Here is a 22996-nt window from a genome sequence, read left to right as displayed (position 1 = left end):
CCCTGGCACACTCAGCTCTCCATGATGAGGCTGCTATGTGGACACTTCATTCAACCTCATCTCTATTGCAGCCCAGAGCCTGGCCCCGCTCACACATGTGACTGATCACGTGGTCATGACATCCTCAAAGGTCTTCGTTACAATGTAACATCTCCCCTGCTCTCATTGGATGCTGGAGGAGGCCTGGCCCAGCTCTCACCTCCTATTGGGTAGGTAAGAGGGCGTGGCTCCCAGGCAGTGTCTGGAGGAAGTTGCACTGTGGAAGAGGTGAGTCAGTGTGTGCCGGCGGGTGGGAGGTGAGGAGGGTCCGGGGGGCTTCACACCCTTTATATAATATATGTTATACTATAGGTGAGATGTCATGTACTATATATTATAGGGTAGTAAGAGCCTGCGGAGTTCTGTGACTGTATACAAGTCCAAGGCTGCAGACTGAGTAGCTGCACAGACTTGTATAATACACACCACAGCTGCTGAAGAACCTCTTCAAGAGAGAGAGCATTACTTGTCAGTCAGTGGTTGGCACAATAGAAGGAGCTTCAAACAGAGTACATCTATGACCTGTGCTGTATGAGAGAAGTGGCGCCACTCTTCTCTGCGTAACGGTGCACAACTCTTTCTGGTCTGAGGACCACATTGCCATATTGAAGAACTTCCAAGGGTATTCCCTTCTGAGACGTTTATGGTATATCCTAAGTATATGCTATAATAAATCAAAGTAAGTTCCAGGACTACTACCTATTGGTGGAATGGCGGTCACCCCCCTCCCCAAATCAGCGCAACTACGCACAGGGGTTCAGAGCAGAAGCAGATATTGATAACCCATGTATATATCCGTGCTTGTAACTGTAGGCACAGCTCTCATTAAAACCAATAGGCCCTGCAGTTACAATCACTAGCCACTACACAGGGGTCAGAGCATCAGCTTCCACTCCGTACCCTAGTGTGTAAGGGCATTAACAGCTGATCCCACGAGGCGGGCCACAACTGATCAACTATTGATGACCTCTAGGTCATCAATAGTATTTCCCTGGGAAACCTCTTTAACCCTTTACCTGCCTTAGATCACAAGAGTTGCTGATAATAACTCCCTTCTTTGCCCCAGACCACCAGAGACTCTGACAGTGACCCTTCCTCTAGTGTAGACCATCAGGGATACAAACATTAATACCTTCTATGCCCTAGACGCCAGGGATGTTACTAAAGACTGGAAATGTGATCCAGCATGCAAATGGAGATTAGAAGATCACACTTACTACACTATAAACCCACTGACCTTACTAATTATTTGTTGCTACACATCATTTGTTTCTGTTTTGGATCAGTGCTCAAGTACCCAACTTCTCCGCTCACTACCTACAAAGGCTTAGAGCAGTCTTTTCCAACTCCAGTCTTTAAGGCATCCCAACAGGTCATGTGTTCAGCATGTATTATAGAAAGAACGCCTGTGGCAATGTCTGAGGCACCGACAATAATTACATCACCTGCGCAACACTGAGGAAATCCTGAACACATGACCTGTTGGGGTCCCTGAGGACTGGAGTTGGGAAACAGTGATTTAGAGGGAATTTGTCATTGCCCCCTTTAACCCTTTCCAATCCACTGTCTGACGTCTAAAGACATTCTGATTGAAGGCTGTACAGCCCCGATGTCAGAAGACATCCGGCAGGGTATTCTTACTGTATATTACTGGCCGCTCTGTTGTCGGGGGGCCTCTCCAGCATGTCACCTACCACAGTACTGGCTCTATCCTGCAGATGGCGCTATTGTGTACTGGCAGAAAGAGAAAGCCCCCTAGGAAACCCTGAATCCAAAATTGGATTGCAAAGAGTTAAAATGCAGCAGCTCATTAAGGACATGGCCTACTTTGGGCATAAGGATGCAACGATTTTGGGGGAGATTTTCATCTCCACTTTTCAAAAGTCATAACTTTTTATTTTTCCACCGACATGGCCTGATAAGGGCTTCTTTTTTGCGTGGCGAGCTGTAGTTTTTATTGGTACCATTTTTGGGTACATAAACTATATTGTAAAACTTTTATAAATTTTTTTATGCTAGGGAGAAAAAAACATCTATTCTGCCATTGTTTTTTTTTTTTTTTACAGCGCTAATTATGCAGCATGAATGACACAATACATTTTTTCTGCGGGCCGGTATGATTGCAACAATACCAAAACAATATTTTTTTAGGCTTTTCAAATTTTCTGCAATAAAAACCCTTTTTTGGAAATTATTTGTTTTTTTAAATCGCTGCATTTAAAGTCCTATAACTTTTTCGATGGACGGAGCTCTGTGAGAGCTTGTTTTTTGTGTGACATGCTGTAGTTTTTATGGGTACCATTTTGGGGCACATATGGCTGTTTGGTCACTTTTATTGCTTTTTTTGGGAGGCAAAATAAAAAAAATAAGCATTTTGCCGCGTTTTTTTTCTTAAACGTTTTTTTTGCCATGCAGAATAAAAAGTGTGTTCGTTTTGTTGTACGAGTTGTTACGGATACGATGATACCAAATATGTGGGATTTTAATTTTTTACATTTTTTTTTATACTAATAGGGGAAAAAGCACAGAAAATGATTTTTTTTTAACTTTTTTTTTTTACACTATTTATGTCCCTGTAGGGGACTTGTACCATAACACCTATGATACAGCATTGCAGGACAGAAGTCCTGCAATGCCTTATTGCTTCTCATAGCGATCATAGGCACTGGCAAAGCAGGACGCCTGTATCTGTCATCCTGTTGCCATGGCAACTTATTGGCACTCCTCGATTACATTGCGGAGGTCCAATGACATCACAGAGGGAACGCCCTTTAAATGCCGGGATCTACATAGATCGCAGTAGAAAAGGGGTTAACAGTGGGGGTCGCTGTCCCAATGCACCCCCGCCGTTGCAGCAGGAGGCGGGCTATAGGTGCCAGCCTGCTCCTGCTGTCGGATAGCACGAGATCTATCCTGATCTTGCACTATTCACAGGACATAAGTGTACGCCTTGTTGCGTCAAGTACCCCGCAGCCAGGACATACACTTACACCCTGTGGCATTAAGGGGTTAAAAAAGTAATTTGGCAATTACCTGTTGGGGTGATCCAATATATAACAGCCAGTAATACTTAAAGCAACCTACCATGGTTTTGGGACAAAATTTTGCCCTGGAACCAGAAGAGGCAGTTATATTATCTGCTGCGGGTCGCCTGTGCTGATGCCCCGCTAATTCTGGCTCCCGTTTTCAGACGTCCAAAATGGCCAACACAATTTTTAGGTTACCTAATCCACACAGTACATTGGTAGTGTTAGACACTACACCTGCTCTTTGAATGGCCAGCATTGATCATGTAATCAGTGTTGGCCAATGAGATAGCAGTTCACAGTGTGCATTAGATAGCTAGAAAATTACAGCTATCATCCTGGACGTCTGAAAACAGGACCCTGAACAAGTGGGTTGGAGGGGGCATCAGTATAGAACATCTGCAGGTAATATACCCCCACTTGTCCTAGGACAGAAATTTGTCCAAAACTGGAGGATTACTTTAACCTCCTAGGCTCCTTATAAGGCCCAAGCACTGCTGCACTGGGTACTGGCACAATCTAGTAATGTCAGTATCTAATGCAGTGGGGCCAGACCCTGAAGAGGAGTGGAAATAAAAGTTAAAGAGGTTGTACCAGAATTACCAGTATCCCCCTCCCCCACCATAGAATAGAGGTTATGTTGCTGATTAGTGAGGTTCTCGCCACTGAACACCCCCCACCCCCACCCCCGATCCTGAGAACCAGGGTCCCATGTCCCCATCACTGCAGGGATGCTTCTCCTACCCACAATGACATCACTATGAATGGAGCCCTGGCTGAGCATGTGCGGACAGTACTCCAATCATTTCAATGGGACTGATGAAAATACCCGAGCGCTTGGCTATCTCTGCAGTCCCATTGGAAATTAATGGATCGGCAGCGCACTTGTGCAACCAGCATTCAATTCATTTTACGAGCGCTGGCCACTACACAAGGTTCGGCGCAATGGCTTCTGCTCAGACCCCTGTGTATTGCTGCGCTGCCTGGAAAACCTCTTTAAGTATATGAGTCTTCTGGTGTGTAGCACAGAAAAGAGGTGTTGATTATATACACGTCCATCGTTGCAGGTTGGTGGTGGGAAAAGGGAGTCTCAAGACTGGGGAACAGCCCAGAGTCTGTGGTCTACCTAATCTGCCATTGGTTTTAAGGTGGCCATACACCTTAGAAAGCAGTCAGCTGACAGTTAATCACACACAGAAAACACATCCATGATTGGTTCGGCCAAGTGTGTATACGTTCATGATGAGGAGAGGGAAATAAGATACAGCTAGAGGTGTTTGGCAGAGTCTATTCTGGTACTGGTGCATCTTGTCTCCACCAGCAGAATGGGTGGAGACAAATTGCACGCCCACATATACGCCCACAACTTGGGATTGGCTGGGTACTAGAATGGGTGGAGGCAAAGTGCACGCCCCCAACTTCTGATTGGCTGGCCCGTAACACCCACAATCCTTACTGCTGCAAACATACCGGATGGTTGCTGGCACCAGCGTCCCGAGCAGGGGAACAACAACAACAGCAGTTGCTGTCAGTCCTGGGCAGAGGCGCCTAGCCCAGTGCCACAGCGGGGGTCCAGGAACAGCTGGCACTCCGGTCTTCGGCATAGTTGAACAGCACAGCGCCGGAGTGGAGTGCGAGCTGTCAGTCCTGTCCTTGGCAGAGCTGCCAACCGTGTCAGTGCGGTCCTCCACATAGCCAGCAATTCACAGCGCCGGAGCGGAGAACAGCTGCGAGTCGGGTCCTCGGCATAGCCGGCCAGCAGAAGTGCCGCAACGGCTTGCAACTGTCTGTCAGTCCAGTTCTCCAGTCGGGTCCTCGGCATAGCCCGCCAGCACAAGCAAGCGCCAGAGTGCCTTGGAGCTTGCAGGACCTAACATGCAGTGTGCGAACGAACAAACAGTTGAGTATGTCGAAAACCAACATGCTAAATCCTTCTTTTCCCTAACTTTTGCATTAAGGGGAGAGTCAGGATATCCCATACACATTAGGTGGTCAGTTTGTTCCTCTAAAATCCGCAAGTTCCGCCAACATTCGTCGAACGTGTATGGTGATCCGTACCACAAAAAGTTTAGGTGTAGCCCTAGATTTAAAGGACAAGACTTGGCTTGCTAGTACTCTTCCACAATTGAAAAGCCATAAATTCTAGGCCTTTTAGCTTGGACAGGTTGGTGCTTATCTTCCTTATTGACAGCAGGAAATGCCTTTAGAGTTCTTTATTTAAGGAACTGGCAAAACAAATGCTTTGTATTACAGTAAACATAAATCTTGGCTATGACCGTAGAGAACACAGAGTAAAGTTGTAGCAGAAAAGTTACTTAATATATGCTTTATGTCCTCCTTCGGCCGGAGGTTCCGTCACAGATCTGGTTCTAAATACGGGAAGAAAAAGTGCTGCATGCAGAGCTTCATCCTTCTTCCAAAAGCCAGGCGGCTGGGCAGAAAGCAGATGGACCTCATTATAGTCAATACGGTCTGTCTGGTGTTCGGTTCTATCCAGAGATGGAGCCATTCAGCCGCGGGGGTTCCCCTTTCCTGCTCCCCAAATGGAGCAGAAAAGCGGAATCCCCAACGTAGGTGTGAAACCACCCTAACTCATTCGTATCACTAGTTTTACTGGAACCTTCTGTAATATATAACTGGATTCTCAAACTCCATGTAGGAGAAACGTGATTTTATCATTAGCTATGAGAATAGCATAATGTACATTATTCCTGATGACAGCCCTATTATACCATTTCCATATGATCTACTTCAAGATCCCCCTTGAAGGATGGTGGGATATGACCCTGGCTCAGAAGGACGCATTCTTTCTGCGACTGAAGTGGCTACTGCAGGATCTCTTTCTGGACTGGTCACAAGGGCGGCTATAAGTCCTCTGGATGTCATTAAAATTCGCTTCCAGGTATTTTTCTGCCTTGTAATCATAGTTTAACATTAACGTCTCTCGTTATACTGATTCCTTAAAAGATCGTTATTCAATTATTAGGAATTACCATATGAACGCTGCATGGTCATATGATATACTTGTATCTCTGGATGTAGCAATTGATTCTAACTCCTTTTAAAGGGGTTGTCTCATGACTGCACATTATCCCCTCCCCACAGGATAGGGAATAACTTGTTGATTAGTGGGGATTTGAAGGCTGCGATCTCCACCAATTCCAAGAATGGGCGTCCATTGCGTCCAGGAATGAACGGAGCAGCGGTTCTACATGTGAGCTGCTCCAATAATTTAAATGGAACTGCTGGAGATAACCTAGTACTTCAACTTGACTATCTCCAACAGTTCCAATGAAATGAATGGAGTGGCCGCACACATCAACTACTGCTGCAGCGTTCATTCCTGGACGCACTGAATCCCTGTTCTCCGGATTGGTATGTTTCAACAGTCAGACTCCCACAGATCAGTAAGTTTACCCCTCCACTGTAGATAGGAGATAACTTGCTTTCATGAGACAACTCCTATAGGCCCCCTGCTCACGGGCGGAAATTCTCGCAGGGGATCCGACCCGGCTGTCTGCAGGGGGCCTTAAAGGGGTTATTCAGGATTAGAAAAAGCAGTCTTCTTTTTATTCAGGAACAGCACCACTCCTGCCCATAGGTTGTGTCTGGTACTACAGCTTACTCACATTCAAGTGCATGAGAATGAGGTGCAAAAGCAGATACAGTGAATGGACAAGACTTGTGCTGTTATGGAAATAAAAGTTACATTTAAAGGGGTTGTCTCGCGAAATCAAGTGGGGTTATACACATCTGTATGGCCATATTAATGCACTTTGTAATATACATCGTGCATTAAATATGAGCCATACAGAAGTTATTCACTTACCTGCTCCGTTGCTAGCGTCCTCGTCTCCATGGTTCCGTCTAAATTCGCTGGCAGCTTGCTTTTTTAGACGCGCTTGCGCAGTCCGGTCTTCTGCTCTGAGCACGAGCCGCTTCAGCCTGCTAGCCGCTACAGCTCTTCTGCGCATGCACAGAAGAGCTGTCACTTCTCGGGAGCGCGCTGGAGCGGCCATTCTGTACCATCCTCTGTTAGAGGAAGGTGCAGAAACTGGAGCCGCCCAGCCGAGAAGCCGTCCAGCTGTCCCGAGAAGCCGCCCAGCCGTCCCGTCGTCCAGGTAAGTGATGGGTCGGGGGTGATGTGTCACTAACAGGCGTGGGCCCCTCCGGGTGTCCTAGCGCTGGGCTCCGGAGCCTAGCGCTGGGCTCCGGGGCCTACCGCTGTGGCCCGGGACCTTCACCTGTCTTGAGGGGACTGCCGCTGGGGAGCCGGGGTCTAGCGCGGGGGAGCCGGGGTCTAGCGCGGGGGAGCCGGGGTCTAGTGCGGGGAGGGGGGGCCGAGGCCTAGCGCCGGTTACCTGCTGCCTGGCGGTGGGTGACTGTGTGCCGTGGTCGGCCGCGTTCAATCCCGGGGTCCGGTCGGCGGCTGCGGGGCGTCTGGTTGTCAGGGAGACACAGCTGGTAGCGTCTCGGGAACGCGCACGTCGGGCTACAGCAAGCGAAGGGAAAAGAGCCGGCGGCCATCTTGGGAAATTTTTTATAAGTTGCTGAAATGCTGGAACTGTAAGTACAAACCAGCTAGAAAAGTCATTTACAGGGGGGCTTAGTAATGTATGCTTAATTAGGGGGACTGGGCAAAAAAAAAAATTCACTGCTTCCTCGAGACAACCCCTTTAAGGCACTATTCCTTTCAGTAATTACACTGACTGTCAGTTTCTTTGAAGCTAATTTAAATGTGACAACTACTTTTAAAAACATGGCTGTCACAAAAAAACAGCAAAATTCACAAAATTCAAAATAATTACTAAACTGCTGCTCTAACTTCTGATTATAGTTTGCATGAAAGTTCTCTTTAAATGACCAACTGAGTTTGCTGATTGCATCATCTTTATTTCACCCAGCTTCAAATTGAAGATCTGAGTGGACATGGAAAATACAGAGGTATCCTCCATGCAGCAAGGTTGATTCTGAAAGAGGAAGGGATATCTGCGTTCTGGAAGGGACACGTTCCAGCTCAGCTCTTGTCTGTGTCTTACGGAGCTGTACAGGTGAGAGTGGTTGTCTCCTCTTTAGAGATGAGCGAGTATACGCGCTAAAGGCAATTGCTCGAGCGAGCATTGCCTTTAGCGAGTATTTCCCCGCTCGAGACAGAAGGTTCAGGTGCCGGCGCGGGGGAGCGGTGAGTAGCGGCTGTCAGCAGGAGGGAGCGGGGGGGGAGAGAGAGATCTCCCTTCCGTTCCGCCCCGCTCTCCCCCGCAGCTCCCTGCCCGCTGCCGGCACCTGAACCTTCTGTCTCGAGCGGGGGAGATACTCGCTAAAGGCAATGCTCGCTTGAGCAATTGCCTTTAGCGAGTATACTCGCTCATTTATACTCCTCTTATGAATGCTCCTTGATGTGTGTCTATTCATGGCTGCATTATATCAGTTACCCCTTGTATTTTGTCCCTGCAGTTTATGAGCTTTGAGGCACTAACTCAAACGGTTCATACTTCCACAACTCTCGATAGTCGTGCTCCAGCAGTGCACTTTTTGTGTGGAGGACTGGCTGCCTGTTCGGCGACGCTGGCTGTGCAGCCTCTGGACACACTGAGGACACGATTTGCTGCTCAGGGAGAGCCTAAGGTAGGAATCTACCTGATCATAAGTAGGTTAATGGGTAAAACGTATCCTAGAAATAGATATTTATGACTTGTGTCTTTTTGGAATCTTCACTTCTTGTTCAGCCCTAACGCTGCCTGTAAATTATTAGAGGCTATGGATACTCTTTTTTTTTTTTTTTTTTTTTTAATATAAATATATATCTTTGGCTGAAAAGCATATTTTGCATCAGGGTTTTGTTTAAAAATTTGTACTGTTTGGTTTCTGCGGCTTCTATGTATCACAGTCTATAACAAGCTGCAGAATGCTGTTCATGGTGAAATCTGTCGGGGAGCTCATCTGACAGCTACTTCTCCTCTTCTGAACAATTTTCTAAGCTGATTTATGACCAAAACAAGTTTATTGTTGTTTTGGTCATAAATCGGCTTAGAAGTGTGTTCATGAAAGGAGAGAAAGAGGGACTGGGGACTGAGCCATCAGATGAGTTTGCTGATGGATTAACTAGTGAACAACATTCTGCATGCAATTTGCTACATACAGTGATACATAGAAGCCGCAGAAGCCAAACCGTGAAATTTTTTTTTACTAAAACCCTATGCCTTTCAGCTTAAAATATATTTATTTAAGTAAAAAAAAGTGTTCATAGCCTTTTAAGCTTTTTATAGCTTTATTATTACTCTAAATATTGCATGGGTCTTGGTTACAGTGTGCACTGTTCTGAATCAGCTCTGGCTTCAACTGGCTCTACCCACTGCAGTCCAGCTCCTCAGCACATGAATACCAGAGCAGTCTGATTGCTTACTGACCTCCAAATCTGAATGCCTTTGGCTGCACTGAGACATTTTATTGTTCAGATTTTCACTTTTAACTATAGAGTGACAGCTGCGGTCCTCAACAATCACTACAGCTGTCTGGCAGCAGTGACATCACAGACACTGCCCATCAGACATCATCACTCTCTGTGACAGCAACCCATGTTGCTGACAGTCATCCAGATGATGTTGGTTACTGTAACATCATGCAGAAAGATAAAAATGCTATGGAACTCAGAAAATGGCAATGTCACTGACACAGCCCATTACGACATCATCATCCCTCTGATGACATCACTGATGCTATATATGGCAATCACTAGCCTTGACAAACTATCCAATTATGTCCTCAGGGATGTTGTTGCCTATAAAGTTATACCCATGCCACCAACACTTGGTCTGCAGCCTTAAGGGAGAGACACAGAATTTTTCTTGCATAGGTCCTGCGCTCAATGTTGCTCATTGGCATTTGATTTATATTGCTGGCATTCCTTGTGACATCACCAGTGGGCGGCTCCCCATACTGTGACTTCATTTTCTTCTCTAGGGCTTTAAAGGGGGACGTTTTGGGCAATATTAATAACAAATGCTGATTGACTCCTGTGATGTCATCGCATGCATTGTGGTCATGTGAGGACTCCACCAGCCCATGTCCCATACAACTCTACAATTCAATTATCTGCGATGATGACCTAAAAACGTCCCAAAGTCATCCACTACACATTTCTACATTGACTTTGTTAGAAATAGTCCTTTACAAATAGCTGAGCAACTCTTATCTCCACCACCGGGCAATCGGTATAGCTACTGGATCTATGTGACATCATACGGGTTGAGCTGGCACCATCTGACCGCCTGTTCCTCGCATGCTTACAGGATGACATTTAATTTCCGCCACATTTTCTCTACTACCGTAGTTCCATTACTGGAAATGTGACTACAATTCTGTTTGTTCCCCAGGTGTACAGGACTTTGCGCCATGCCGTTGTCACTATGTACAGAACAGACGGAGCGTCCACCTTCTACCGCGGTCTGTTTCCCACGTTGCTGGCGGTGTTCCCTTATGCCGGTCTTCAGTTCTCCTCCTACAACTTCTTGCAGAGAATCTGGAGTTGGCTGTTGCCAAGCAACTATAATAAAAGAGGTGGATAGAAGGAAACGGATCTTTTATTTACTTATGTATTATCTGTACTGTATAATGTGTAATATCCAAGTTACTTGTCCGATAGATGATAAACCCTTTCATGACCAGGGGTGTTTTGGGCCTCCCTGCCCAGAGCAAAATCTCACCTTTTGGAATGCTCCTTTACGCAAGTGTATGCACAATTGCGCACATCTGAGCGCAGCGTATTTGCGCTGTGAACAAGTCTTCTTATATGCATGTAGTGCTGTATTTTAGTGCACTTTTTGCACCTGCAAGGCATGGTCTTTTTGCATGCTGGACTTGACCACACCCCAATTTAAATGGCTAATTTGTCTAATGAGGTCTAGGTGTGTTCCTTTTCCCACAGAATGGTGCATTACCTTGCGTATTTCATACACATTTGTACACCAACGTCCCCATAGAAGTCTATATGCACAAAAGTAGAGGATGCTGCCTTGTTTTACCGCACATGCGTAATGCTTAAGGGTGCATTCAGACGACCGTATATCGGCTGGGTTTTCATGAGGAGAGGCGGGACGGGGGCGGTGCTAATTCACAGAACTTAGCCCTGCCCCCGTTCCACCTCCTCTCCTTGCAAATAGTGCAGAGGGGTGGAGAGGAGGCAGAGAGGGGGTGGGAGCTCAGAGCACTGTTCCCGGCTCTTCCAGCCGCCTCCTCCTGCAAAGAGAGACGCTGTATATCGGCTGGGCGTCAAAACCCAGCCGATATACGGTCGTCTGAATGCACCCTTAGGGCTTATTTAGACGACTCGACTATATATCGGCTTGGTTTTCACGCCGAGCCAATATACGGTGTCCTTGTCTGCAGGGGGGGGGGGGGGGGTGATGGAAAAGCCAGGAGCAGGAACTGAGCTCCCGCCCCTTGCCACTGTTTGCAATGGGAGGGGTGGGGGCAGAGCTAAGCGATGGTACTTAGCTCCGCCCCCATCTCACCCCCTCCTATTGCAAATAATGGAGAGGGGCGGAGAGGGGGCGGGAGCTCAGTTCCTGCCCCTGGCTCTTCCAGCCTCCTCCTCCTGCAAAGAGAGACGCCGTATATCGGCTTGGCGTGAAAACTGAGCCAATATACGGTCGTCTGAATGCACCCTTAATGTGTATGAACCCATTGACATCAAAAATGCATTTGTGTTACATAGGATGTCTAAAGTTGGTGTACGGCCGTCACTGTGTGGGATAAACAAATGCAGTACTTGGATAGTTCGGGCTTTTACGGACGCGGCCATACCAATTTTGTTTATGCTGGAACAAGTCTTTAGAACTCATAACAGCTGCTATAAATAATACCGCATGATAGGATTGTGCCAATAGGTAAACATTGAAGAAACTACAGCTCACACGAGCATTGCACCCCCTTTAATCAGCTGATAGCTGGGGGTCCTGAGTGGCAGGCCCCCACCAATCAGATATTGATGGCCTATCCTGAGGACTTTTAAAAAGTAGAGAGAAAAAAATAAAATAAAAAATGCCAAAATGGCCAAGTCTCCAAGGGGTTATATTAAAATTCTGTAAAACCCCTCTACTATAATATGACACTCCCCCCCCCCCCCCCACCCCCCACCCCATGTACGCAAATTAAGGAACCAGTGAGCAGCAACGAGAGCGTTTTCAAAAAACTGCATCCGCCTGATGCCTCTTTATTTACTCCATAGCACACAGACAACGTTTCAACCCACGCAGGGGTCTTCCCCTACCCCAGCCTAACAATCTGGACTCAACCTTGAAGTACTAGTTAATATTATGCTGTCAATGCCTTTTTGCGTTTTGTCTGTTTTCAGCATGGTTGGTTTAATTGGTAATTGTTTTCCCCCTTAAACAAGACAACCTGAAAAGCCTCCTGTGCGGCAGTGGAGCTGGAGTGATTAGTAAAACGGTTACATATCCGCTTGACCTCTTCAAGAAAAGACTTCAGGTTGGGGGCTTTGAGCAGGCAAGAGCAGCCTTTGGAGAGGTATGTAATCACTAATGTCCACAGGTTGTGGGTATTAATATTACTCTTTTTAAAAGGCTGGGTTATCATGTATATGGGGCTTCTCCTAAAAGTAATCATGATTTAAAGGCTATGGAAACTCTGTGCGTGAAAAATCAATGCACACATCTTACTAAGTCCCTGCAGAAAAAAGAATCATCTGTTGGATTGAGCTTTCTTTCTCATGCATTTAGAAAGCCTCATATTCAGGCTACATACACATGGGTGAGCGTGATATCAGGCTGAGAAATTCGGCCTGGTATCACGCTTGCCAGCGTGCGTTTTTCACGCTGATGCGAGGAGGTTTTCATTCAATAACGCCTCGCATCACTTCTATGAAATTGTGATCCTCAGGCGCATGTTTCACGTTCCCAGAGGATTGCAAGTGTTTCCCATTGACTTCAATGGGAAACATTGCATTGTACTTGCTTGCACATCGCACAGCATGCGAATGCCGTACAATATCTTTTAAGGTCCCATTGAAAACAATGGGCGAGGCGTTCCCCAGGAACGCCCAAAGACAGGACATGCAGTGAGGAAAATAATCAATCATGTGAATAAGTTCATTCAAAAGAATGCATTTGATATTCTCACACATGTGAGTAAGCCCTTAGTTTGCAGTTTTTCCGACATGAAATTTTCTGGCTGGGGGGCATTTCCACCATTGATCAACTGGTTATGAATGCACAGCTCCACCTCCCCCTCTTTCAGAGGCTGTGTAGAATAACGATGCTCACTCAATACTTCCCAGCTATCTCGTCGTCTATCTTATCCTCTCTCAGCCACTGGTCCCTTCCTTGATAAGTGCAGAAAACTCACCTGGAGTGAATTACGACCCTCTGTAATAGTAGCTTTCTCTGATCTCTGTTCTACTGATCTCCACCATTCTTTTGCACTGTCATGCAGCTCAGTGGAAAAGCAGTGAATGAACATTCACTCAGGGAAGTAAGCTAAAGGGAAAAGTCGGTCAATTTACAGAATCCAAACCAGTTCCATTTTAGCCTGAGGAAGGATCCATAGAAGATCCAAAAGGTTGCTGTAACATCATGTATTTTTGTTAGCCATTAAAAGGTATCATATCTACAAGATTACTTGGTTTCTCTCACTGAGAACAATCACACTTTTCTCTACTGGCGAACATCGTACCAAACCTTTCATTTGTTTTACTGATGACATGACATGATGTTTGCAAAGTTTACTTTTTATGTGACTTGTACATGACCCACATTATGCATTACACATGTTTATTCTATCCAGTCCATTTCTATTTTGTACCTGTTTTAATAGGTCAGAACATACCAAGGGCTTGTGGACTGTGTGTGCCGTATACAAAAAGAAGAAGGCTTTAGGGGTCTTTTTAAAGGACTGTCTCCAAGTTTGATAAAAGCTGCTGTTTCAACCGGACTCACCTTCTTCACCTATGAGATGGTCTGCAGCATGTTTTGGAGCATGAAACAAACTAAAGATACGCAAAGTAGGGGATAAGACGCAAGAGAACGGCAGCCATGATAACTGCAGTTTCATCTATCCTCCCATTACACGGTTGATCTGGTATATACCTCATGTGCTCTACAAGTTAAAGATGTTTTGTTATGTACGGTATATATGTTTTAATTTACTTTTTTATGTTCTCCAAGGACAACAAAATGCACCTTCTTGAGGTAGATCCATTGAGAGAAACAGTTTGTATAAAGTAGATTATAAGGGCGGTTTCACATGTATTTGCACTAGAGATGAGCGAGTATACTCGCTAAGGCACTACTCGCTCGAGTAATGTGCCTTAGCCGAGTATCTCCCTGCTCATCCCTAAAGATTCGGGGGCCGCCGCAGCTGACAGGTGAGTTGCGGTGGGGAGCAGGGGAGAGTGGGCGGGAGAGAGGGAGAGAGAGATCTCCCCTCCGCTCTCCACCACAGCTCCACGCTGGCCCCCGAATCTTTAGGGACGAGCGGGGAGATACTCGGCTAAGGCACATTACTCGAGTGATTAGTGCCTTAGCGAGTATACTCGCTCATCCCTAATTTGCACGAGCAATACAAGGAGAATAGAACTCATTGATGTCAATGGGTTTTTACACATTTCCCGATTTTTGCTCGCACATTAATATAGAACATGCTGTATTTTTCTGTTCATTTGCACATCAAAGGTCCCGATAGAAGTCTATAGTGGGCTGCGTAAGCACAATACACTATGCAAGTCTACAAGAAAAAGTACACATCTGGAGCTCATTAAGCTAATTAGCCATTTAAATTGGGGCATGTTTGCCTGCAGCACGCAAATGAATATGCCCTGCAAAAGTTCAGTAAAATATGCTCATACACGTACAAAAAACACTCGTTCATAGCGCAGATGCATTACGCTGAGTCATGCGCAAAAAAACATACGACTGTGTGAAGGAGCAATAATCCCGGTATTTTGTCTTTTAACCCCTTCAGTGGCAGGTTTATTATTACCATGTCAGCGCAGCAAGCCCCGGAGACTTTCCTGGGGTAATTCAAAGTGGCAAACGTATACAGTGGCACAAGAACTGTGTGTCCTGGCCAACATTTCAGCACTAGAGCTGTCCACAGAAATCTTCCAGGGTTTAACTACATGGTCAGTGCAGCAAGCACCAGATTTTCTGGGCGTACCACTAAAGGGGTTAGGTGTAGATGTGTATGGAATAGTTTACCAGCTATTTTATTATTGGTAGTTATTTATCAGGTTTTCATATTGTTGAGTTTTAGTGACAGAAGAAAACCTCCTAGTTTCATGTGTGTACATTGCTGGATATACTATGTAAAAGTATTTTATATTTCTATGTGGTCTTAAATACTGACATATTAGTCACAGTGGGTGCCAATCCTCTGCCCTAAAAATAAAGGGTTTACTGACAAGTGTTCCAATATGGAAATGCACTTTAAGGGCTCCTACATATAGCCCTGTGTACAGAGCCTGTCCAGCACCTTAGTACATAGCAACCTTTTACAATGTTACATTAAGGCCACTCCCCTTTGTTGTACGAGTCATAAAAAGTGTTTGAAAGTATCTAAAACCATGTGATAAATGTGGGGCAAACCAGAAAACTGGTGTATTTGCAATAGTAAATCTGCCTCAATGTTTCTAAGGCTAGCTTCATACAAGTATATCACAGGCGCATTTATAGAATCTATAGTGTTCTGAGTTCGGGTCGGTAGACCTGTGGTTAGACTGGGACCCTTGTTTGTATTACAGATGTAGAAATGTAATAACTGTGTGAATACCAGCATATGGAGTCCAGTGGGGCATAGCATAATAGTTGTATGGAAACGGTCAAAAAAAACCTCAGTATACTTCCTTATGGAATTGGAGACATACAAATGTCTAGTAGAGGACTCATGCATCTCTATGGAAGCCGTGTTACAGCTCCAAACAAACGCAGCAATATTATGGCCTCATACATAAGTCTTAAGAACATGATCTGGTGTGTTAAACTAAAGCTACAAGTTACTTTTCCTGATGTTGACAGAGAGGCAGGATATTGCTGTGTTTCCTCGAAAATAAGACCCTGTCTTATATTAATTTTGCCCCAAAAGAGGCACTAGGTCTTATTTTCGGGGCATGTCTTATTATACTTATATTCGGTCCAGGTCCCTGCCGCTCCTCTTCATAGCTCCGGTGCACACTTCCTGCAGTCCTCGGTGCTCTTACAACATCACTTACTGGTTATGGGATTCATAAATCCCACCTCCACAACACGATGCCTGGTGATTGGCTTAGCAGCGGTTGAAGAACCAATCAATGGAGCGCTGGATGAACCAATAACAACCATCGCATTTGGTTCATCCAGCGCTGCATTGATTGGTTCTCAACTTCTGCTCAACCAATCAACAGCCATCTCATTGTGGAGATAGAATTTATGAATTGGCTGGCCAAAGCTCCCAGCCAATTCATAAATACCGCCTCCACAACGCAATGGCTGTTGATTGGCTGAGAAGCAGTCGAAGAAACAATCACAGCCATCGCATTGGTTCATCTAGTGCTGCATTGATTGGGTGAGCAGAGCTCAATGAACCAATCCCAGCCATCGTTCCCTGGAGGCTTGATTTATGAATCCCGTAACCAGGAAGTGATGTTGTATGAGCACCGAGGACTGTGGGAAGTGTGCACTGCAGCTATGAAGAGGATTGGGAAAAAAATGGACCTGGACCGAGCCCGCTAGGTAATGTATTCCTTCTTTTTTTTTTTTTTTTGTCGTGTAGCTAGGGCTTGCATTTCAAGCCTCCCCGAAAATCTGGCTAAGGCTTATTTTCAGGGTAGGTCTTATTTTAGGGGAAGCAGGGTATCAGCCTGAAATATAGAACCAATTGCTAATTATTTTAGCTTGTCATGCGCACAACTGTCAGAAGAAGCTGCTATATATTTTTTTCCATTCCTTTCAGGCTAAAGAAAAACTGCTTCATGTAACATATCCACTCCGCTAGCATATTATGTTATTTGTAATCCCCTAATATACTATATCTAGCACAATCTCACCAGTAAAGTATGGGTGTATGATGTTCCCAGCAGCTGCTGATAGTGTTAAGGTACTTTTTACATGGGATGAGTATCTACAGCCACCCGACCATCACTCCTCTGCATTCACACAGAAGCGATAGTCATTCAGAGAATGGAGGCGAAGCGTCCGGAGATTATTTTTTCTGTCTGCCTATCTCCATCTATTGCAAACAGGCAGACATTCATGAGCGACTTCTGTTTACACAGTCTGATAGTCACTTGTATTTCAGGTGACCTAAACCAAGCAACTCCGACCAGTGAGCGATTTCTCACTTTGTACAGGGCACTATTGCCCAAATTCACTGATTCCAGCGATTATTCAGGCAATGATCGCCCCATGTAAATGTACTTTTAGGCAGCGTTTCTATACTTTTTTTTTTTTTACTGCACTGTGTAATTACGAACGGAGGTTCGGTAACAGCTGACGAAAACCGCCTTGTGATGGAACACCCGAATGGAAAGAAACGGAACCATTTACTGTCATTAGTGAAACTTTTTACAAGTTAGTAAAAGTTAGTTTTAGTTCTAGTTGGAGTATAAAATAGTTATCACATCATTCTATACTCCAAATATAACAGAAACGGATGGAACCCCTATAAAGCGGGCACCAAGGTGATGTCCATCTTGCTAATGACTGTTAATGGTTCCTTTCCGTTCAGGGTCTCTATCACAAGGCTCTTTTCAGGAGCTGGCACAGAAACCCCGGATGGCATCCCACAGCGTAGTGAAAACTGCTGCAGAACATCGCCTTACATGCCACATGGATCACAGCCAGCTCTTCATGTGTATCATCAAGCACTGCCTTCCATAAAGTACTGTATATCCTGATATTATATTGCTTTTTCAGATATTTGTCAATATGCACTGATGAACTATTTTCAAAAAAAGATTATTCTTTGTATTTGTAGCGTTTGCTGTTTTTATTTACAGTCAATGAAAAAGAAGGTATTTATGTATCCGTGTATCCTTGTGTTGCATTATAGATGTGTGTCTGTGTGCTTTTTCTTGGTCATTTATATTCAGTAGATTAAGGCCGGTGTCACACAGGCACGAGCGCTTCCATGTGCTTGTTTGTGCAACGGGCGCTACATATGTGCGTGTTTTACTACATGCAGCCATGCTCTTATTCATTGAAATGGGCAATTAAGTTAATTAGTTCAAAAAATGCAATTTTCGTGCACAAATATGCTTATATGAACGAACCTATTGAAATCAATGGATTCTGTTCACTGCATATTGCACACGCAAAACACGGGTGTGTGGTACAGTATTCCGCTGTGGTAATACGCAGCGAATAGAGCCCGTTGGTTTCAATGGGTTCGTTCACATGAACATATTGTTTCATGTGATATGTCAACATGTGAAAAAAATAATCACCTATGCTGGTGCCCATTTGCACACAGCAAGAGCCCATTGAAATAACTGGGCCTGAGGAAATGCGCATGACATACACAATAACCTGCGTCTTCCCTGAGCGTATATGCACAAAATAAATGCGATTATGTACGTTTTTTGGTGTCTGCAAACACTGTGTATTTGCGCACACAAATACATGCTGGAGGGGGTGAAATCTGCCCTAAGGCCCAATGTCCATGGGCCGATCTGATTTGCAAAATCCAGCGGTGGGTCACCTGCGCAGAAGATCCGCAAATCAAGCCACCCATGGGAAAGTATGGGCGTTCGCACATGAATTAAAGCATGCAGATTTGTTTTGCGGACCTTTTGGTGCAGAAAACAAATCGCAGCATGCTTCATTTCAGTGCGGATCGTGCATGGACGGCTTCCATTGAAGTCAATGGAAGCTGGCCAATCCGCAGCCCATCTGCAGTTGAATTGCGAAAGGGCTGCGGATTCCGCAGGAAGTAGGAGTTTAAAAAGAAAAACTGCACTGCGCATGTGCGGCAGCCCACGCTTCTGCACACATCCGCAGTGAAGAAAATAGAAGACCCAGACGGGTAAGCACTGTCCTTGGCCGCGGGCAGGATCAGATTCTGCTGCGGGCTCCCATCCGCCCGTGGACATGAGGCCTTAAGATGTCCATACACACTGTGGTCGATCCACGGTAACTGCTTGCGGATGACCAGCAATTACCTGGCCTTGCCATTCTTAAAACTGTCATGTTCAGGTGCAGCCGGCCGTTAGCAGTGATCCACATTTGGTTACCATGGATCAGCCGCTGTGGGTACTGACACCTTTAGCTGCCATATCACTGCAAAGGGAAAATGAACTCAAATATCACTGCCATTGGCCATATTTACCTATACACTAATGCAAAGATATACAAGGGCAGGTACAAACTTCGCTATGTGGAGGAGCATTACACAAGTGCAAGATACTGATGACCAGCCACTGACATAACTACCGCATGTTAGTATTATACTTGCACATAGATAAAGGATATAAAGGTTGCCAAATCCCACTGATACATGTAGAGCACCATACGGGCTCAGGCCGGGCTCATATGACCATTTTGGAATTGCGTATTATGCGGGCTCTGTACACCCGTGTGATACGCTATAGCGCTCAGGCAATTGACTACATTGCCATATGCAGTTCGGCAATTGCGTGTTAGTCCGACCTAACGATCTATTAATGACCCCACACCCTATTCAGTCCGCCGGGTTGTCCTGCATCTCAAAGTGGGCCACATCGGACTGACACCCCGGGGTCCCCCAACATCTAAAGCCAGACTGCATACTGCAAGAGCCCAGCAGTAGTAGTCCGGAGACACAAGTGATGGGGGCTGGCGTGAGTGTTCGTATATTAGTATGATTTCAATGGGTTCCCGAAATTCTGTGTTTTTGCGCTCAATTTCCACCCGTATAATAATATATGGGACGGGCGCTATTTTTGTGCGCATTTGTGCACCCAAGGCACCATAGCAGTCTATGGGGATGCACAAATACACAGCTTGTACGCACGAAATCCCTCACAGAAGCGCACAATTTTACAGTGTTAATTGATAATACCAGGGACTAATTAGGCTGCCCAGCCGATTCAATCACGGCGTGAGTGTGTCCTGCACCAATGTGAACAGGCCAGGCAGTGTAGAAAAGTACAGTAGAATACGCATTAGCACTTCCTTCATAGCGTTTGTTAGGGAAATTCAATGTTCCGTCAATATGCTGTGAGGCTCCAAATCAGAGGTGGTTATGGCGGCTGCCACGAGAAAGCAATGGACACAGACATCCTGGCCGTGTCTTAACCCTTTCCAATCCACTGTCTGACCTCTGAAGACATTATGATTTAAGGCTGTACAGCTCCGATGTTGGAAGACGTCCGTTGGGGTTCTCTTACTGTATATTGCCAGCCTCTCTGCTGTCGGAGCCTATCCAACGTGTCACCTCATGCAGTACTGGCTTTAGCCAGCAGATGGCGGCGTTGTATAACGGCAGAAAAAGAGTAAGCCCTTGAGGAAAACCAGGGTACAATTTGGATTGGAAAGGGTTAAAGCAATCTACCTTTATTACAAACATCTTTCTTTATATAATATTTTAAAGGAGAGTGGTCTATTGTCAATAAGTGTACATTTCAGCCAGTCATGTGCTTTTACATAGATAGCAGTTAAACATTAAGGGCTCCTTCCCACGGACGGATTTCCGCCGCAGTGCCCGCAGCTATTAGGTTCTATTGAACCTAATAGCTCAATGCTTACAGTGCGGAATTCCGCACCGTAAAATCACCCGTCCTCACCCGCGGCATGCTCTATTTACCGCGGGCGTACGTGCGGACGGCTTCCATTGCAGTCAATGGAAGCTGTCCGTTACACTATCTTCCGCTGTAGCACAGCGGAAGATAGCATGAAACCACTTCCCCGTCTACCGCCAGCGGCGTCATATGACGCGGCTGGCGCGTCACATGACGCTGCGGCGTGTCACGCGCTGTATTGCGCATGCGCGCCGAAGCGTCATGCGGGATGAAGGACGCCGGATCCGGAGGTAAGTATTGGGGTGTCTGGGGGGGGGGGGGGAGGGCGCCGTGACGAGCTCCAACGCGGAATTCCGCGGCGGAGCCCATCACGGCCGTGTGAAGCCGGCCTAAGGCATTGTCTTTACTGGACACTATTGCACGCTGATCTTTGAACAGTGTAACAGAAGATAAGGAAGAATGTAAGATATATATACCTTTGATAAGTACTATTCCCTATTTGTAATTCCTGTAACAATGCAATCTTGCCGTGCAAACAACACATGAATGTGCAAGTGTATATCAAAGATGTTCATAGGACACAGAATGAATGATATATATAAGTTTTATACTCTTAGCCTTCACACGTTAGTAAGTCACGTTACCACAAGTGTATTTACGCAAACGCTCATCTGCAGGAGCCCTAGTTGTTTGCAAAACGTGTAACTTAACACAACTCAACATACCACCTAAAAACAGCCTAAGGCCGGCTGCACACGGCCGTGACGGGCTCCGCCGCGGAATTCTGCGGCGGAGCCCATCACGGCGCCCCCCAGAGACCCCATACTTATCTGCGGATCCGGCGTCCTGGGTCCCGCATGACGCTTCGGCGTGACGCGCCGCAGTGTCATGTGACACGCCAGCCTAGTCACATGACACTCGCACAGCGTCACATGTCGCGGCCGGCCGTAGGCGGAGAGGCGATTTCACGCTATCTTCCGCTGTGCTACAGCGGAAGATAGCGTGAACGGACGGCTTCCATTGACTGCAATGGAAGCCGTCCGCGCGTACACCCGCAGCAAATAGAGCATGCCACTGGTGAGGACCGGTGATTTTACGGTGTGGAATTCTGCGGTGGAATTCTGCACCGTAAGCATTGAGCTATTGTGATAGACATGATGATTAGTCAGTGTAAAATGTCTATCGATTTGTACTAAACTAGACGTATTATGTGTGTTTTGTGACATTAGCCTAATGTGGAACTCTGCTGCATAAGGAAAGAGTTAAATCACAGTGTTATATGTTATTGCTTGTATTCAATACTGAGTGTTTCCCCAGTCCTTTCCCATCCCCCACACAGAAACTTCTCCATAATCCAGCTCACAACAAAGAGATACAAATGTGCTCAAAACTGAAAGTACGTAAGACAAAGACTTGCTTATACATTGGACTTGAGAGAAGGTGGGCAGGAAGGAGGGGGGATTCTATATGATCCGACAAATGAGAATCCTATATGTTACTGATGTAATCTGTTGCACGCCCATTAAAGGGCAGGTGTTATGCTTTACAATAAAAGGGGCTGTCTGGATGTTTCTCTCCAGAGCCATTTTGGATATGAGACTGATAGCTTGTGTCTGATCTGGTCGATGATGTGTGCACACTATACAATTTGAAAGCTACAAAATACCCCGAAACCTGCTGGAGAAAACCATAATCCAGATCAGTGGCGTCCCTGGGTGGGCCCGAGTAGAGATTTTGATTTCTTTCATTCTGGAAAAATACAGGGATTGGCAGATAGCACGCAGAACTCAGGGGCCCGAAAATCTACAGAACACGGTAAGATTGCTTTATGTAAAATCTACCGATGTGAGCTGAATTCTGACTGCTAATCTGCCTGTTTCTGATCCAGAGTGATAAATCAATGAAAGGCAGGTAATATAGTTCTTTCTACTCGTAAAAAAAGACCACCGTTTTAACCTGCCTAAGGGGTATTTTGTATGCTGTGTATATTATGTCTGAGACGGTTAAAAATTGTGTATACAAGACCAAGAGATAAATTCTGTGAGGGTTAATGTGTCAGAAGGGCGAACTTGGCTGTTTAAGTCTGAGGGAACACGCCGGAGAGACACTTACTCCTAGGTAAACTAGTGTGAGGTTAGGAAAATTTATGATACGCATATTTACATGTATGATTGAGCGTGTTATGTTCTCATATATGAAAAGGTATATACGCGAGAATTATAGCCGT

General features: G+C 45.7%; 1 protein-coding gene across 1 annotated transcript; it reads left to right on the top strand.

Moving 5' to 3' along the window:
- The first annotated feature begins 242 nt into the window (after positions 1 to 242).
- SLC25A19 (solute carrier family 25 member 19) lies at positions 243 to 14340 on the top strand. Its single transcript, XM_066586055.1, has 7 exons — positions 243 to 267; positions 5822 to 5967; positions 7970 to 8116; positions 8520 to 8690; positions 10439 to 10622; positions 12460 to 12590; positions 13896 to 14340. Exons 2-7 carry the CDS (start codon positions 5836 to 5838, stop codon positions 14091 to 14093), a joined length of 963 nt encoding a protein of 320 aa, XP_066442152.1. The 5' UTR covers positions 243 to 267; positions 5822 to 5835; the 3' UTR covers positions 14094 to 14340.
- Positions 14341 to 22996: the final 8656 nt, after the last annotated feature.

Source organism: Eleutherodactylus coqui, chromosome 13 (assembly GCF_035609145.1).
Source record: "Eleutherodactylus coqui strain aEleCoq1 chromosome 13, aEleCoq1.hap1, whole genome shotgun sequence".
In the NCBI taxonomy this organism is placed as follows: Eukaryota; Metazoa; Chordata; class Amphibia; order Anura; family Eleutherodactylidae; genus Eleutherodactylus; species Eleutherodactylus coqui.
The sequence above is the reverse complement of the archived record's forward strand: the minus strand, read 5'-3'. Positions and strand labels throughout refer to the sequence as shown.